The sequence below is a fragment of the Perissodus microlepis genome, chromosome 15 (genome assembly GCF_051167445.1).
Source record: "Perissodus microlepis isolate ML-2025 ecotype Zambia chromosome 15, ASM5116744v1, whole genome shotgun sequence".
NCBI lineage: Eukaryota > Metazoa > Chordata > Actinopteri > Cichliformes > Cichlidae > Perissodus > Perissodus microlepis.
This window is the reverse complement of record NC_140475.1, coordinates 28,362,428-28,379,483: the sequence shown is the minus strand read 5'-3', so window position 1 is coordinate 28,379,483 and position 17,056 is coordinate 28,362,428. Positions and strand designations below refer to the sequence as shown.

At 39.8% G+C, this 17,056-nt stretch overlaps 2 protein-coding genes across 2 annotated transcripts; both read left to right on the top strand.

Moving 5' to 3' along the window:
• The first annotated feature begins 713 nt into the window (after window positions 1-713).
• LOC146372352 (putative G-protein coupled receptor 139) lies at window positions 714-4,105 on the top strand. Its single transcript, XM_084953649.1, has 3 exons — window positions 714-929; window positions 1,420-1,519; window positions 3,096-4,105. Exons 2-3 carry the CDS (start codon window positions 1,441-1,443, stop codon window positions 4,103-4,105), a joined length of 1,089 nt encoding a protein of 362 aa, XP_084809775.1. The 5' UTR covers window positions 714-929; window positions 1,420-1,440.
• Window positions 4,106-6,530: 2,425 nt separating this feature from the next.
• Window positions 6,531-10,644, top strand: traf3ip2a (TRAF3 interacting protein 2a). The gene is made up of 10 exons (XM_084953648.1): window positions 6,531-6,636; window positions 6,799-6,854; window positions 6,951-7,382; window positions 8,168-8,309; window positions 8,422-8,606; window positions 8,726-8,814; window positions 8,900-8,968; window positions 9,058-9,162; window positions 9,504-9,578; window positions 9,889-10,644. Exons 2-10 carry the CDS (start codon window positions 6,839-6,841, stop codon window positions 10,033-10,035), a joined length of 1,260 nt encoding a protein of 419 aa, XP_084809774.1. The 5' UTR covers window positions 6,531-6,636; window positions 6,799-6,838; the 3' UTR covers window positions 10,036-10,644.
• Window positions 10,645-17,056: the final 6,412 nt, after the last annotated feature.

The following is a 17,056-nucleotide window of genomic DNA, read 5'->3' as shown; positions in this document are numbered from 1 at the left end:
AGCTGCAGAATCAGTACTACATTCAAAAGGAGGGAGGCACATCTTTTTAAAAAGAAAAATCTGCCTTGAAATTTTGCAATTTAGTTGAGCTCAACACTGCAATGGTAATATGCAAAGCACACAATAATGTCCTAAAGTGTATTCTCGAGTTTTTCAAAATTAGAGAGACAACATACTCAGAGGAACTCAAAGGAAAAGTTGTGTTCCAAAAAGCAAGGATTAGGACAAAAAAGGAGATGTAAATGTGCCGGTGTCATCGAGGTCATCGTAGTCTAAGGAGCTTGGAAAGAAAAGCGTGTGGACTTTTTTTAAAGTTGCTTGAAAATGTTTCACCTCTCATCTGAGAATCTTCTTCAGTTCTAAGATTATAATGGTGGAGAGTCCCAGATTTAAGATGTAAATGTGTTAGAGGATAAACTTGTAGAGTAATTGTGATGAGCAATTCACTATGTAAATTTACAAAAAATTATCAGAAATCTCAGAGTTTCATTTCAAATTCATATGACTTTCTATTTCAGTGGAGCTGTCCAATGAAAATGTTTCACAAACCTGCATAGTGAGGAAGAAATAAATTCTGTCTATTTTTCTTGCTTGAAGTTTTTTCATTCAAAACACACGAGTGGGAGGGGGGGTCATTTCAGTAACCTAATTTGGTCTGTAAAGGCGTGTTTTATAAGTGCTGCCAGAAATGAGCTTCCACTGTGTAGGAAAATTCCCTTCAACCGTATGTCAGGTGGTGTGACTCCCCCCTCCCAAAGCCTTATTGGAGCAGCAGGTGGAGCTCCCTGACCATCTCTCCTTCATATTATCAATACCATTGTCTTTGTGGACTCATAACCAGCTGGGATGCATCTCTGTGGAAAAACTCCCCTTTATGTGGCAACTTTATAGCTAAAAGGAGCACAGCAATCACATCCTGCAGAAACTAGGTAAGTCTAATTTAGTTCACTTTAATAGTAAAGACTGCTATATTCATACAGAGTTTTGAAGCTTCTAAAAGGTAAAAAGGATGAAAGAATAAAGCTATATGTATGGTTCTGTATGTCATCAAGATTACAGTGGATCCCTAACTTCTCTCAAGTAACACAGGGCCGCAGACAAGCAATTTCCAAGTGACAGAGATTTGAAGAAAACATAACTTTCTTCAGAAACCATTAATGCTTTGTTTTAGTTACACCCAGATGAAACCCACCTAACACAGTAGGCCAGCTTTCATGTAGAGTTATTTTGAGTTTACAACAAAGTAGCCTACAAAATGTAAATCTATTTTTAGCACCTTAAACTCAACAGTTGTCATCATGTACAATATGTTATCTTAACAGTTACACCTAAAACTTTCCAAGTAGGTCTTAAAAAGCTGCACAATGCGACGCCCTGAACATTATTTGTCTTACTGTACATCCAGTGGTTTTATTGCAGGTATTAGCATGTGAGCAAACAATGGAGGGAGCCACTTTATCCATCTTTGTTACTATCCAGAAGATCTACTACCCTTTACTTTGTGTCATCGGCATTCCAGGTTTGTATTGCGTTTGGCTTTCCATGATCTATCAGGAATAATGGACATCAAAATATAACAATGCACAAGATTAGACGTTAAGGACGTTTTAATATGTCAATAAATCCCTTTAGATTTTAGATTTAGATTTTTCATATATACCAAGTAGAAATAGAAATGTGACATTGCGTATTTAGCTACGGAAGAGGATTAGGGCCACTGGAAAAAAGAAAAAGTGGGCACGTCTTTTTTTTCTTCTTCTCCAGAATTCTGAGAAAAGTTAGAATTCTGACTTTAATCTCAGAATTCTGAGAAAAAAGTCAGAATTCTGAGGAAAAAAAAGTCATTATTCTGAGATTAAAGTCAGAATTCTGAGAAAAAAGTCAGAATTCTGACTTTTCATCTGAATTATTTTTTCTCAGTCTTCAAGCCTTTGTCGCGTCGTTGTGATGTAATCGGCCTACAAATGCGGCCTCAGGAGGATGTAGCCTCTGAATTTGGACACAGCTACTCTGTTACCAACAACATTACCTAGCTGATGTATGCTAGTGTGGAGATCAGGGAAATTATTTTACTGCTATTGTTAATAATCATCATTACCATTGCATTAATAATGTAATCTACAGTATTGATATTGCATTCAGATGTTTAAAGAGTGTGTGTCTTTCAGAAAGACTAAGTGGCAGGCTGACAGGAAATTGCAGGTTTGCAGAGTGTGCCTTTTGCAGAACTGAAACCGAAAGCAGAGTCTAAGTGCAGGTTATTCTGAGGATTACATGTAAGGATGAGCCTCTGTTCTGGTGAAAGGTCAGAAGTGCAACGGGTGAGATGAGAGAGAGCATTTAAGGACGACACATACACACACACACATACACAGTAGATAGACGCATTTATAGGTGAGAGGTTAGTTATGTTTGCTCGCAACTGCGAAAGAGGAACAGTTTCTTGTTGTCTCTGCAAAAAGAGGAACAGTTTCTTGCAGGATGAGTGTCTTGTGTTCCAGACGAGAAGTGAAAGTCAGAAGGGACAGGAAGTACCTGCCGTGAAGACGGAGACAATGTTCTTTTCAAACTGTGTTAAAAGTCATTGTGGTTTTGATCTGACCTATGTATGAAATGGATCTGACGTTGAGGGGGCGTCATTAAATTCAAACCCTGATGGTATAAAATATCTGTTTATGCTTTGATTAAGTCGGAGATCAGCGCTGTCTGCGAACAGGCACTGGTCTTCCCACGTGTGTATTTCATTGAAATCAATTGTTTGACCAAGTTCTGGACCAATGGTTGTTTGTACTCTCCTTCCTCAATATTTGAACCTTAACATTTGGGGGCTCGTCCGGGATTTGAACCCGGGACCTCTCGCAAGGCAGGCGAGAATTCTACCACTGAACCACCAAATCCTTGCTGAAATCCATGAGATGAAATTTCCTAAATAGTTCCTGAATAGTTAAAAATGTGTGAAAACTGGATATCAGATTAATTTTGCTACTTATCTTGTGGATGTGTACAATATCATATGCATCCTTAGTTTTAGCTTTTATCTTTGACCAAATGATCAATAAACGAGTGTGGGCCTGTGTTCCTACCCTTTGTTCTAGGAAACCTCTTCACATTCTACATGATCTGTTTCCGTAATTGTGGGATGTCCAGCACAGCCATCATCTACCTCAGTTGTCTAGCTATTGCTGACATTTTCTACTTGGTGTGGGTAATTCTTATTGACCTAACTCTCGCCTTCTGGACCCTGCAGCCCTTCTGGCACTCTTACCCCTGGTGTAGCATTCTGGGATTTTTGCAGTATGGGTCACTCTACAGCTCCTCTTGGATTGTGGTGGTGTTCACCATCGAGCGTTACTTGGTCCTCCGCAGCACGGCTGTCAAACAGCATTTGTCCCAAACTAGGGTCACTAAGCTTACCTGCATAGCTATTGTGCTGGTATCCCACCTGGTCTCTGTGCCTCTGGCTTGGATCAATATTGTCACACCTGTGAACCTCACAGTGGATGGAGAGAACATCACATTGCCCAGATGTCTATACCGCAATGAGACCTACACTACTGTTATAGTGTGGATAACTACATTCCTCTCAGGAGGAATTCCGATCGTGTTGGTTATCATTTTCAATTACCTCATTGGGTACCATTTGTGCAACGCCAGTAAGCTCTTCACTAAAGAGGAGTATCGTGTCATGCAGGGTAAAAGCACGAGGGGCATGTTGAGGAGGACCATTCTCCTGCTGGGAACCGTCTCTGTGGCTTTTGTTGTGCTTAGCCTTCCTCGTTTTGTCACGTATTGCATCTTGAGGACCAACTACAATAATGAGAATTTTAATAGAAATGACTACAGCATTCCAATCAACGTTGCCGGAGACATTGCCAACATGCTGCAGAACCTGAACTCCACCACAAACTTCCTACTCTACTGTATGGTCAGTCGCCGCTTCCGGCAAGAGCTGGTCCAGGTACTGACTTGTAATGAGAAGGCACTTGAACTGGGCTCTGTCCTCACAAATACTACCATGAAAGTTTTTTCAGTGGTGGATCATAAGGCTTCATCATCCAGCAACCCTGTGTCTGTGGTGCTAACCAGTTTAAAACCTACAGAATAGAACGAACTCCAAGAAGATAAAAAGGTTAAAGTTTCTTCTTTAAACTAGTTTTAACACAAAAGCCGTGAATCAAGGTACACTTACCTACTTTTATAGGCTGTATCCCCGGAAACTCATCAAATTCGATATTAACCTAAAGCCAGAATGATGTGTTTGGTTGGTTTACACAGGTAGAACAGTATCAGCATATACGCAGATGGTGTATATGAAAAACTTGTTTAACAGAATATATTGCAAAAACAGATACTTGGGACGAATTCTGAAAAGGTGTCAAAATGTCAAATGAAGCATGGACTTGAAAGAAAGATTAAAATACCTATGTTGGTGTCATGGCTCTCAATACATACAACAATATTAGATTGCAGCAAAAGCCCAAATTGGACAGATGGATGACCTGCTCTGAAACACCTCAACAATTTCTTGATTGCTATGAAGTTATACATATGTCCCAAAAAGCTGAATCCAACAGATAAACAGATATTTTGTGAATTAATGCCACAGATAAGCCTCTATTTCTTAAAAAAAAATTATGACTGAGATTTAAAAATTTATTTTGTATTCAATATGACCCAAAATGAGTGACTGAGCCCATAAACTTAACCTCTCAAAACATTTTCCTTCTAAGTCAGAAAGCCATTTTTCCATGGACTTCTATGGGACTGGGAGTCCTTTTGCATTCACAACTATCGTCATCAGGTGGACTTGAGACAGAAGGCAGGTTAAGGAACTGCATATTGGCTGAATTTTTCCAACCGGGGTCCTACGTCTATGTTTTTTACTGTATGTGATGCCAACATATAAAGTACATCTACTGACATCGTCACCAACAGTCACTGGTTACTAAAGTTACATTATTAACCCAGAAGGTTGATTTTGGGCACTCTTGTTGTTTTAAAATCAACCTTCTGTACTACTGAAGGGTGTACTACAAAGGAAATAAGTCAGGCTTTCTTTGTATAAGCTGACTTGACAAAACCTAAAACCCCAGTCAGAGATGAGAGATATCACGCTATAATTTCTGCAACTTTCTCTGTTGAGGCGGCCTTTCTTTGCTGTGTCATATGATCTTTTTCTATACAAAATTATCCCTATGAATTCTGCCTATCATTCACAGTAGAGCTCTGGAACTTTAAAACTGGCCTGTACCTTAATAAAGGCGATGTGGAAATTTAGTTTGTTGGCAGAAGTTAAATCAATTTTATTGATTGACAGGTGCTCTTTGTGTGTGTTCTGCATTCTACTAACTGCGCTGTAAAAGAGCAGCAGATCAGAATCAAGTATATGAACATTTACACATTTTCTGCATCACCAGATGAATATTCCAGCAACATTGTGACGTTTGTACAGCTGCGCTTCATTTGCAATATCAGTGAGGTACAGTACAGAGGTACAATTTAAATTCTAATATGCAAAGAAAAAAAATCATATGCAAGTCCAGCCGTTTGTAAAAAGAAATCCAGAACATAACCCGCTCCTGTTCAGGTTAAATTACCACAATTTTTTAGTCAGGTAAAAAGAGAGCCACTTTCATGACAAACAACTCAAAACAAGACTTTCTTGCTAACCTAGTAATCTAGCTTAATGACACACCCCTCTTGGTTTCTTCTTCCAAGCACAGGAATGACCAGTGTTGAACATCAGAAAGAATGCAAGTTTAAGATATTAAACTAGTTCTCTTTTCAGACCCAGAAGTTACTGCATTTTTTCCCATCCACACAAAAACATGGTATGCATTTTGCTCAAAGAACCATTATATACAACCTTTTGCCCAACTGTGGGCCTTTGTCAATACAGTTTATTTATAAAACAAAAAAGGAAAATCAGACTTGGGTGTGATATGGATCATGTCTAGTTATGAAACAAAAACATGTTCTTGTTTGATGGCCTTGAAAATGGGTCACTGTATAAAATCTACTGAGAACACAGTTCAGTACCGTTTTATACATGCTGCAGAATATATTTTTTACCTGTCAAGTCCTGTGTATCCTTTCCCCCCCTGCTGCTTCAATTTCATTGCTTCACAATGTGTGATGAAAACAAAACATGACACCTTTCCAACAAAACAGTTGAATGTGGCTGGCTGCAGCCTGCCTACCTGGTTGAAGAAGCAACCTGATTGGCAGCCCTGGAGTTCACGCTCCACACCTTTTGCATAAATGGGTCACGAGACTTCCAAGATTTGCATAAGACAGGAAGGAACAAGCAGCGGGAATGTTTCCTGTTTGCCACAAAACAGGTTTGTGCTGGGGCTGAGCAGCTTTAAGCAAAGGTAGGTGTGAAAACACATTGGCTTTGTTCTTTAACTTGTAATGTCAAACACCATGTTAACTTTTGACATTTTTTTTTAGTTATTGTTTAAAAAGAAATACCTGGCATTGCTTTTGATGAATGATTCTGACCTTTGTACTTGTTTGTCACGATCAGGTTACGCTTCAACCCACCTGTAGAGATCCTCCGTTTTCACTTGTTTCAGTGTGAAAAATAAAAGAACACATGAATACTTCTACCGAGAAGAGTTTGCCGTATTAAGGGTAATGCTTTTCCCTGTGGTTCTAGTCTCGGTTTGTAACCGCCATGTTGATTTTATGTAGGGCGTTTTGCTGTGTGTGTGTGCGTGTGTTTTTGTGTGTGTATGTCTTTAAGGTGCCATGTTGCAACAGATTATTTTAACACTGCTTTCATTTTCACCACAGAGGCCAAAGACACTTTTAATTGGTAAAATAAAATTAAAAAATGGACCCTTTTAAAGGTAGGAAGGCACAGACACAGAGCTATCAGCTTGCCAAAAATTCCATTTTCAGTGAAGTGAGTAAAAACCTGTTGATCTTTTCCTTCTTGCTTTCAGGGCCTTGTCCCCATCATAGCATTCCTGTTGAAATGGGTGAGACTCTGGACTTGGAACGGCTCCCCCCATGTGAACAGTGTAACGCACACGCAGAGACCGTCAAAAGGCTAGAGGTCCGTGAATTTGAGCCTCCACAGCGGGCAGCACAACAAGTGGGCTTGAGTAAATTCCCTGAGAACCAGTATAAGCACCAGTTTCGCATTAACTCCCCAGCAGCACCACTCTCAGGACATGTGAATGCCCCATTCACGGAAGATTTTTGGCATGTTAGCCTAAGACAGAAAGTGCAGTATAAGCAAGACCCCATAGGCCCTTCAAGCCAGCACTGGAGCCACTCTGTGGATGATGCAGAGTACTTGGAGACCCCCCAACCGCTCAAATCGGACTTCAACAGCATCAACTATGTTAAAATGCCAATTCCACATATGCCACGTGAGTATGTCAGTGAATTACCCCTGGATTGTTTCATTTAAGTAGATCTGAAAAATTATCCAATATTTACACAGAACACAGTAAAAGAGGTCACAAATTAAAGGAAAAATAATCTGTACCTTAATCCCTTACAATGTCTCAGTTTTTGCTGATATGTTTGGAGTCCACAGATTTACGTGGAAAACACAAAAATACGTAATCCATAGGTTTCTCTACTGTTTACTGAAACTTTCAGCATAAACAATCACACCCACAACTTTAGGCCTGTGAAGAAAAAAATAATAATCCAACCAGGTGAGCAGGAAAACAAATTCACACAGAAGTCAGCACTGTTGTACCACATTGTAACAGGCTGTAAAAATGTTAAGCATTTTAAAATGGGATTCTATATGGACTGACAAGCTGGTGAACCGTAGCTTTTAGCTTCCTTTTTCAGCCCTGTTTGTTGATACTGTGTCATAGGACACTAAAACACCAAACTCATGCCCACTTTAAGACATCTTTACTTTGTGGCTGGCACTCAATAACATGGAAACATCGAGCGTCCCATAACAAATGATAACTATAATTGGTCATATTGTGACTATGAATTTGACATATGATATTGGATGTCACTGAAAAAAATTATTGGTTGTAGGCAGCAATCATTTAAAACCATAATTTTAGCACTCAAGAACAAACAGTAAATGTGCTATTGCATTCCAGAAGCAGGACAATCTGCATCTCATTTCTGCTAAACCATCTGAAAGAGGAACTTATGTCTGCTCCTCTGTGTCTGTCTGCAGGCCACATGCCAATGCAGGGAAGCTGTCTGAAACAGCGCGCGTGCTGCCCTCCAGCAAACCCGCGCGGACGCGATAATTATTGTCATCAAGACCTGGGTTACCCAGCAGGCCGACACCAGGAGCCTCAACCCCACCAGAAAATGTTTGTCATTATGATCTACTAATTCCAGCATTGGTTCACTGGTGGAATACTTTCCCCAATACCGTATGTTGTGAGTCACTCTGTGGTCATTTCTCATCATTTCCCTCCACAGGAATCTCTCTCAAAATGGGCAGCAACTTAAAGGTGCTCTTAATGGTCACTGTGGTTCTGCGGCTCCCTATGCAACACCTCCTCTAGACGTGATGCATGAGGTCAGCGTGGGTTGCTCCGACCTTGCAGGCACAGGATCAGGCACGAAGGAGATCAGGAAGACCATCAGTCTTCCCGAGGAGTGCAGTAAGTCCCACCATGTGCCAAAGCATGCATCATTCCCTTCTGTTTCATGTTTCCCTTCTGTTCAGGATAATGACTGATGGGGTTTTTTGTTTTCTGTTTTTCCCCTCCCTCATTGACAGGAAGAGTTTTTATCACATATTCAGTGGACATAGCCAAGGAAATGTTCATTTTTGTTAAATTTCTTGTGGACCAAGGCTTTAGACCCTCAGTAAGTCCAGTCATTCATCAGCCTTTGATTTCCAGCAGATGCTCACTCCACTTCAAATGTTCTCACTCGCTCTGCCTTTCCTCAGCTCGACATGTTTGACAGTTCAATCCGAAACATGGGTATCAACCAATGGATGGACCGTTTTCTGAATGATGTAAGTGTGACGGCTGAGTTTGATTAGGCAATTCTTCAACTCTTATCACAGCTGTGCTGAAAAATTGACAATGAGGATTGTTTTGACAGAAATCTGTGCTGATCATTGTGGCCATCAGCCCCAAGTACAAAGCGGATGTGGAAGGAGATGGAGTCGATGAGCATGGCCTGCACACCAAGTACATCCACAACCAGGTAAATGGCCTCTTAGGAACTGAGAAGCAAATATTTTCTCACAATGTCTCCCTCTTGTGGCTTTTCTGTATCATTATAGTACCTCCTCTCACATTTCAATTGCATGGAAGAATGAGGAAATACCTCCCAGGAACTGAAAACAGAGCCGTTCCTCCCAGATTCCTCACTGTGTTAGTGTGCCAGAGCAGAGTGCAGTCAAATTCTTCTGCTTTCTGTCAGAGCATCAATCACAATGTGTAATTGTGTCAATGTTAGGTGACAAGGAAAATACATTTTGGTTGAACTCATGAGTGAAGCCTTTGTTTAGTTCTATCACTGACTATCCTTTCACAATGGCACAGATTCAAAATGAGTACATCCAGCAAGGCTGCTTGAACTTCAGACTGGTTCCTGTGATGTTTCCCAATGCAGCCAAGGTAAGACTGATCAACACATGATTGGGGGGGAGAACACGTCTTTGTGATTTGTGTGAACTGACCCTTTAATAAACCACTCACCATCACCCCTGCATCGGAAGCACAAGTAAAACCTATGTGAGGAAATAAAACCCTCCAAAAAAAACTGATTGAAAAGAAAAGGACAAATAAAGTTTACAGCTTTGCGTAGACTATAAACAGGAAAGAGATGAGGGCAGTTAGGTTCCAGGTAAAAGGCCCATGAATCCAGAGGATTAAGTACATTGACTGTGCATGCTAACCCACGGCTACCCCTCGTATCCTCTTACAGGCTCATGTACCCAGCTGGCTTCAGAGTACCAGAATCTACCGTTGGCCCCAGGACACCCAGGATTTGCTTCTGCGTCTCTTGAGGGAGGAGCGCTACATCATCCCACACCGGAGTGCTGACCTCACCCTCACGTTCCGTCCTGTCTGAGAGCAGTAAAAAGAGGACTGGGACAAAATATGTGGCATAGTTAAAATTGTTTACTTTACCCCAGATTTACTGATCTTTTACAGTGTTCAGTTATAAACAATCAATGAAGTGGCACATTTAACTTTTACAAGTAGATTAAACGTACTTGTTTATTTCCGACAAATCTGCTTTTACACTGGCATCGATACTTTTGCTGCTAGTTTGTGGGTTTCATTTTGGTTTCTTATTCTTTCCTTAATATACACTTCAAATGAATTTAACCAATATTTGTCTACAAGAAGGCAGAAAGGCTTTTTTCTGGCTTATTATATTAGAAACATTAGTACATATCTGAAGTTGTGATTTTGTGCATGTGAAAGATCTGGCTTAGTCTTCACCAACACTTACAAATATCTGGATATTCAGCCACATAATTATTTATCTAATCTATTTTTTTTCCTAACAGTGTACAGTTAAGTGCTGGGCAGGTACAGTGCTTTAAGAGTAATCTCAAAACTGAGAAGCATTAGTACATTTTGAGAAGTGTGTTTATTTTAAATATCTTTCAGCTCACAAGGCAACGCAGGCCACTACTACTACTAATGATAAAAAAAATTATATATATATATATATATATATATATATATATATATATATATATATATATATATATATATATATATAATTTTTTTTTTTTTTTTTTTTTTAACATTACAAAGTGCTTCACAGACAGAAAATCAACCAAAAAAGGAGTGCTAAGTAGGACTGTAAAATATATATATATATATATATATTCTGGATGTAAAATTGCAAAGCATTTAGAGAATTCATGATCTAGAGTAAATAAGTATCACTAACATATTTCTGTACATAATAGAAAAAGCTGAAAATTGATATTGAGCGGCTATGATTTTCAAGACGTGATTCAGCGGTAGACTGCATGGGCTAAGGATTTGTTCTGAAAGAGTCCGTGGATGTGATATCTGACTGCATTTACAAATGCACGTTCAAAAACCACGCAAACGCACAGACCACCACTATGATCCAGGAATACTTCTACCCTCTGGAGTAAAGATGAGAGTGAACATCCTGCTTGTTATCAGCATGCAGTTCAAATGCCAGCACGTATGATGGTATGAAGGGCATTGGTCCACATAGCACCAATGCCTGAACTGTTGAGCAGTTGAAATCCTTCATTAAGCAAAGATTGTAAAATATTTTGCTTTCACAGCAACATGTACTCCTGGGTCTCCCCCAGTAAACACAGTGTGTTGTTTTTAGAAATGTACAGTAAAAAAAATTCTGTTTCAATATTTGATGTTGTCTTGGTATGATTCATTACCAGCAAACCATGCAGTTTTTAATATATATTTTACATGGCACAGCTTTCAAGGAAATAATGTAGAAAATTAGAGAAAGAGGAATGTGTTTCGAGGAAAGAGAATCAAGGAAGTGCAGAGAATTAGTAAGGAGGAAATGAGGGCGATGAATGAAAATGCATTTGGTCCAAATACCTGTAGAAGTGCTGAGATGTCTACAAGAGATGGAAAGTGATTTAAACAAGACTGTTTAACACAATCTGTGTTCAGTGTGAGAGCATGTCTGAGGAATGGGGAAGAGCTGGTACTGATTTTCAAGCTATGCAGGGATAAAGTTGTTGAGCCCTGCCATGAAGCTATGTGAAAGCGTTGTTGAAACTAAGTTAAGAAGAGACTTAGTTTCAACTAAGCCTGAGTGTGGTTTCCTGCCAAGAAAGTGCATTACACACATAACATTTACTTTCAGTCAGGAGGTCAGTAGTGACAGAAGTATGTAAAGATGGCGCACAACATTTATGAAGACGGTAAAACACTGGTAAGGTGTGCGGTATGAGTGCCAGATGGGTTCGAGGTGGGGGTGGAATTACATCAGGGATCAGCTCTGAACCCTCCTTGTTTGCAGTGGTGATGGACAGGCTGATAGATGAGGTCAGACAGGAGTCTCCGTGGACTATGATGTTTGTAGGCAATGTCTGGGAGAGGTGGAGGTATGCACTAGAGAAAAGGAATTAAACTGAATAAAAGCAAGACAGAAAACATGCAGCTGAGAGGGAGAGAAGTGTAACAGTGAAGCTACACGGAGTGGAGGAAGTGAAGGTGGATACATTTAAGTTTGAGAGCCAAAGCAAGGGGTGTCAGGGTGGGATCGGTGACAGAGGGATAGCAGCGAGACTGAAAAATGCTTACATGATAATAATGAGACCTGTTAAAATGTATGGTTTGGACATGTTTGCACTAACATAAAGACAGGGGATGGAGGTGGTACTGAGTTGACTATACTAAGATTTTCATTGGGAGTGACAAGAATCAATGGGATTAGAAATGAGTATATGAGAGGGACAGATCAGGTTGAGTAGGTTGGAGACAAAGTTGGAGAGGTAAAGCTGAGATGCTCGCAGATGCACTGAAACAATGTTAATTACAGGATAATTGTCTTCTCAATTCAACACAAATTTGCTATAAATATATAATGCAGGTTTTTGAAAAGTATTATTTAAAATGTTGCAATGCTGAAATAGAAAATGAGATTATGAACACAGGACAATTTGAATCTGTGCTCGCAGAGGTCGAGTCTACAGTAGCGCAAAGTCTACGGTGACCCTGGACGGTTATGTAGACGGTCCATCCCCGTTCGCAGAGAAGTACTTTGGTGTAATGCAGAGGCTAACTGGAAGAACCAGAAGATGGCAGCATGTACCAAACAATAACACCCAGCATCAGTCATCTGTTCATGGTGAAAGCACTAATGTCTTCTCCAATTATACATTGTTTAAAATTTTTTTATTTAAAAAATACATGTAAAAATGTATATTTATTTATTTTTAAACTGGGGTCACCTTTCACTTTGAACAGATTACAAAAAAGAAAAAAAAATGTCGGTCATAAAGCATCAGTATGATAAAACATGTAGACAGGGGCCCAGGAAGTCTGGTAGAAACATCCGGTCCATATGTTCCACCACTGACTCCCTGATAAGCCAGCATTGTGTGGGGCACCTTTAACTGCCAGATTTTCACTCTGAACTTCATTTTACTCTGTCAGTGTGCACAGCCTGTTTACCAAACCTGACAGAAAAAGAAAAAAAAAAATGTTGCTCACATATGTGTGCGTCTCTGTGGGGAACTCTGCTGATGTCCAAGCTTTTATCAGCTCCTGCATGAGGTGCCTCTGTGTAAACAGAGCTGCAGCCAGAACCAATAAATCCACTGTTTGTTATTGTTTCAGGACCTGCACACCACTCCACTCAGTCTTATCTGGTGGATCCAAAGCAGCCAAACGCACATATTCTTCCTAAACGGCATGAAGTTACATCTAATACATGAGAATCCTACAGAAAAGCACTATGGGGAATCAAAATGACATTAATATGTTCAATGAGAGGTCTGTCAGTCTTTTGCCTGCATTGCCTGCTTTTTGCAAATTTTACAGAATTCTTAGAAGAGACTGTTCATGAAAAATGCTTTTCCTCAAGTGTTACCATTATTGGGAATGCTGTAAAACCCAAGATCCAAACCCTTCCCAGGATAATGTGGGCAAAACACTAATGTGTGTTTGCCCACGTTAGGTGAAATGGCAAGAACATGACCTGTGCAACAATTAAAAATAAAAACAGTTTCATCAACAAAACTTTGACCATTAAGCTACCCTTCCAATATATATCCATCTCTCTCTATATATATATACATCACATCTATCTATTGATTTTTTCCCCCTAAAACATTACATTAAAGAATGAGCTCATGCAACCAGTGAATGTTTCACAGTAATCTCAGTAACCTCCACACATACTCAATATTGTTATCTCAGTTCCAGGAAGCACTGAAACACACAGTCCAAATGCAGGACAAAGAGGCTGATTTAAAATCCAGACACACATAGCCTAAAGGAAAACAGCAATCCCAGACTAAATGCATGACAAATGCTACGAGAACACATGGCGCACAAACAGATGCACTGACAAAGGGAAAGGCAGGACTATATAGCATTAGACAGAGGTGAAGCCCATCAAACACAGGTGGAACTAATGGTAGCGGGGCAGACAAACACAAAAGTGGGCATGCAAGGTAAGCAGGAAGTAAAACTACAAGGAGACACATTAGAACTATCTTCAAAGCAAAACATGACATAACCCAAACAAAGAACCCTGGCACATAAAGAATAACCCTAATAAACACAGAAGGCACAGAGAAAACATCAGAAACAAATAAAACCTGACATGATTCTTCAGACTCATCGCCTAACAGAGAAATGTGCAACATATTTTGAACACACACCAAATCTGAACATATCCACAAATGTTGCTAGATTTGAACAAATCGGAGATGGTAAATTCCACTGATTATTCACTTACATGAGAACAGGTGGGACATGCGCATGTAAGAAGGTGACATTGCCAAACAGGAGACGCAAAGCAGGCTGATATCAGAAGGACCTGAACCAACTTGTCTCACACTAACACATCTAAAACCAGGTGAGAAATAAAGGTCTTGCTGTGTTCTACTTGAGATGGCTCTACCTTAGACTGATGTTGAAAGGGTACAGATTGGTGCAAAAGAACTGACAGTAATGGAAGAAATAAAGTCTGTGATAGTGAGAATTGTTTAAAAACAAGTTTTGGAGATACAAGGCAAAAGAACCAAATTTATGATCTATGTACAAACCCACTTCCATTAAAGCACGTTCAAAGTTATAACTGTTACACGTCGGTTTGACAGAAGAATACGTAAGAGCTCAAGGTCCTTGATGGCAGACATATGAAACAGCTCAAGGATGTCACTCGTTTCCCTCCTCTCCTTCACTGAGGAGAACAAATCCTTAAGAACAGATTGCCTATGAAGCAGGAAGTTTTAGGCTCTGCTCCCACTGGGCTCATCCATACTAAAAATGTATGCACTTAGCACTGTAAATCACTTTAGCTAAAAGCTCCCACCAAACACTACATTAAATATGGCATCCATAATATTTTTGGATTTGTTTGATAAGTGCTCTCAGACCTCGGGCATGCTGCTGGCAAATGCAAGCATACGACTGCCGATTGGTTCATTAAGAGGGCCAGGCTCTTACTCAAGGTCAGCGCACACTCCAGCAGACAGAGGCTCCCTTTGTCTGCTGGAGCGTGTGCTGATGAAAATGCTAATGAAACATTTTTATCATCGGGGAGTCGTTGACTGCCGTGTCCCCAGCATGAACTGGACCGAACCAGCTGTTTGTAGAGGGTTATGGCTCTGTCACTGGAGAGGAGAAAGCAGTGAGCTCAGCACATCCAGCACTGCTGCCTGCCATGTACTGGCTGTTTGAGGAATCTGAGCAGAATGATGAAGAGCTTGGAGATTTGTTATAGGCATCCATAAAAAGCACCTGTGAGTGCTGGTCACACTAAATCATAGAAAGTGCATTAAAAGTAAAAAAAAACAACCCAAAAAACAACTTGTTTCAAGGTGTTGCAACAACAGGATGCTGTTGATACCATAAGGAACAAGGACAAGCCTAATAGGCAATAAAGCAGAGAAGCATCCGCTGATCCTGAGATCTGCTGTAATTCTGAAACATTTCCCAAGAACTGAAGGTATTTGATCAATGCGCTATTTCCAGACCATTATAAAGAACATGTGAACACCAACATTGGTTTCTTATTTCACAGCCATAAGCTACTTTCATAGTTTTAAAATACTACTGTATAAAAAAATATTTTGACATGAAACGAATCAACTTTAAGCAAGACGTCTTCTTCTTCTTCTTTTCTGTTTGGAACAAAAGAAAAGAAGAGACATTTCATAAGCTATAACTTCATATGCTCATTGTTCTCATATGACTCAGAAATATACTTCCTCCTACCCCTTATAACTTAAAGTCAAGTCAAGTCAATTGGACTTGTACAGGTCAATGTACCATGTAAAGTCTCAAAAATGCTTCACAGACAGGACATGTAATCATCATCCTCCTCTTATTAGGATAATTTTCCTTCCTCACAATAAGATAAATAGGATATTACCCTTTCCCCTAATTTACACATACCTAGACAGTGTAATGATATAACACCTATAATAACAATGCTCTTGCCAATGTTTGTTTGTGGTGCTAAGTACTCTGCAGTGTTAGGTGAAAGGTTTCAGATCAGAGAAGATGTGACCTGGCTGTGGGGGATCTGACATGATTTTTACTGTCTGTTTCCTTGATCTGGAAAAACACAGGTCCTGATGAGTGGGCAGGGTGGGTTATGAAACATAAAGAGCATATCAATAACTTTTAGTGCATTTTAACGAACACCTCAGACACTAAAGGGAGTTTAGTGTCTGGCCCTGCTTCCACATTGGAATATCGCATGAGTCTTCATATATAGGCCTCTCAGTGCACACACTTCTACATATTATTACAGCTGAAACGTCCTGTCATTAATTTAATCAGTTTTGAAACATCATATTCCGCTTTTATTATAACAGATAAGAGTGTTAAATGCCATGCCCTGCAATGCGAGCTCAAAAAAATAAATTCCTGTCACTTATGTTGTAAAAACAAATATTGAATCTTGGATCTGTATTAGCAAAAATTGCGTCTATTTTCATATTTATATTATTAAAAAAAAATGCCAATCGGGATGTAACAGGATAGAACCGGTGACTTCGTGCATTTGATTTGTGACATGCTTATAAGGGTATTTTTAGGACAACTCACCACATAAAACGTTCTAACCTGAAGGTTTCTGCAACCATTACACACTAAGAAGCTGAGGGATAGCACATTCTGTCTCCTGCTGGCGGAATAATCTTATTTGAATGATGGGAATTTCCAAACAGATGCAGCTTTGTGGCCTAATGCGCTTAGCCGGAGAGATGGTCCAAAAAACCAAGTATGTATGCCTCCCGGTTACGTAGCCCATAAACAACGTATGCCATGGCTGAGCCTTTCAAAATAAAATGGTTGTTCTCGCTCCAGTGTTTTGTATCACTGCGCTGGACTAGTCAAAAATCATTTTATTCTGAAGTGTGCACACGGAAGTACAACTC

Bases quoted from the DNA above. Each gene is read 5' to 3' on its own strand.
- traf3ip2a (XM_084953648.1), top strand. The intron at 8,310-8,421 runs GTTTGTCATTAT...TTCCCTCCACAG, and splicing joins CCTCAACCCCACCAGAAAAT to GAATCTCTCTCAAAATGGGC. The intron at 8,969-9,057 runs GTAAGTGTGACG...TTGTTTTGACAG, and splicing joins TGGACCGTTTTCTGAATGAT to AAATCTGTGCTGATCATTGT.
- LOC146372352 (XM_084953649.1), top strand. From the start codon at position 1,441: ATGGAGGGAGCCACTTTATCCATCTTTGTTACTATCCAGAAGATCTAC. The intron at 1,520-3,095 runs GTTTGTATTGCG...CCTTTGTTCTAG, and splicing joins TTGTGTCATCGGCATTCCAG to GAAACCTCTTCACATTCTAC.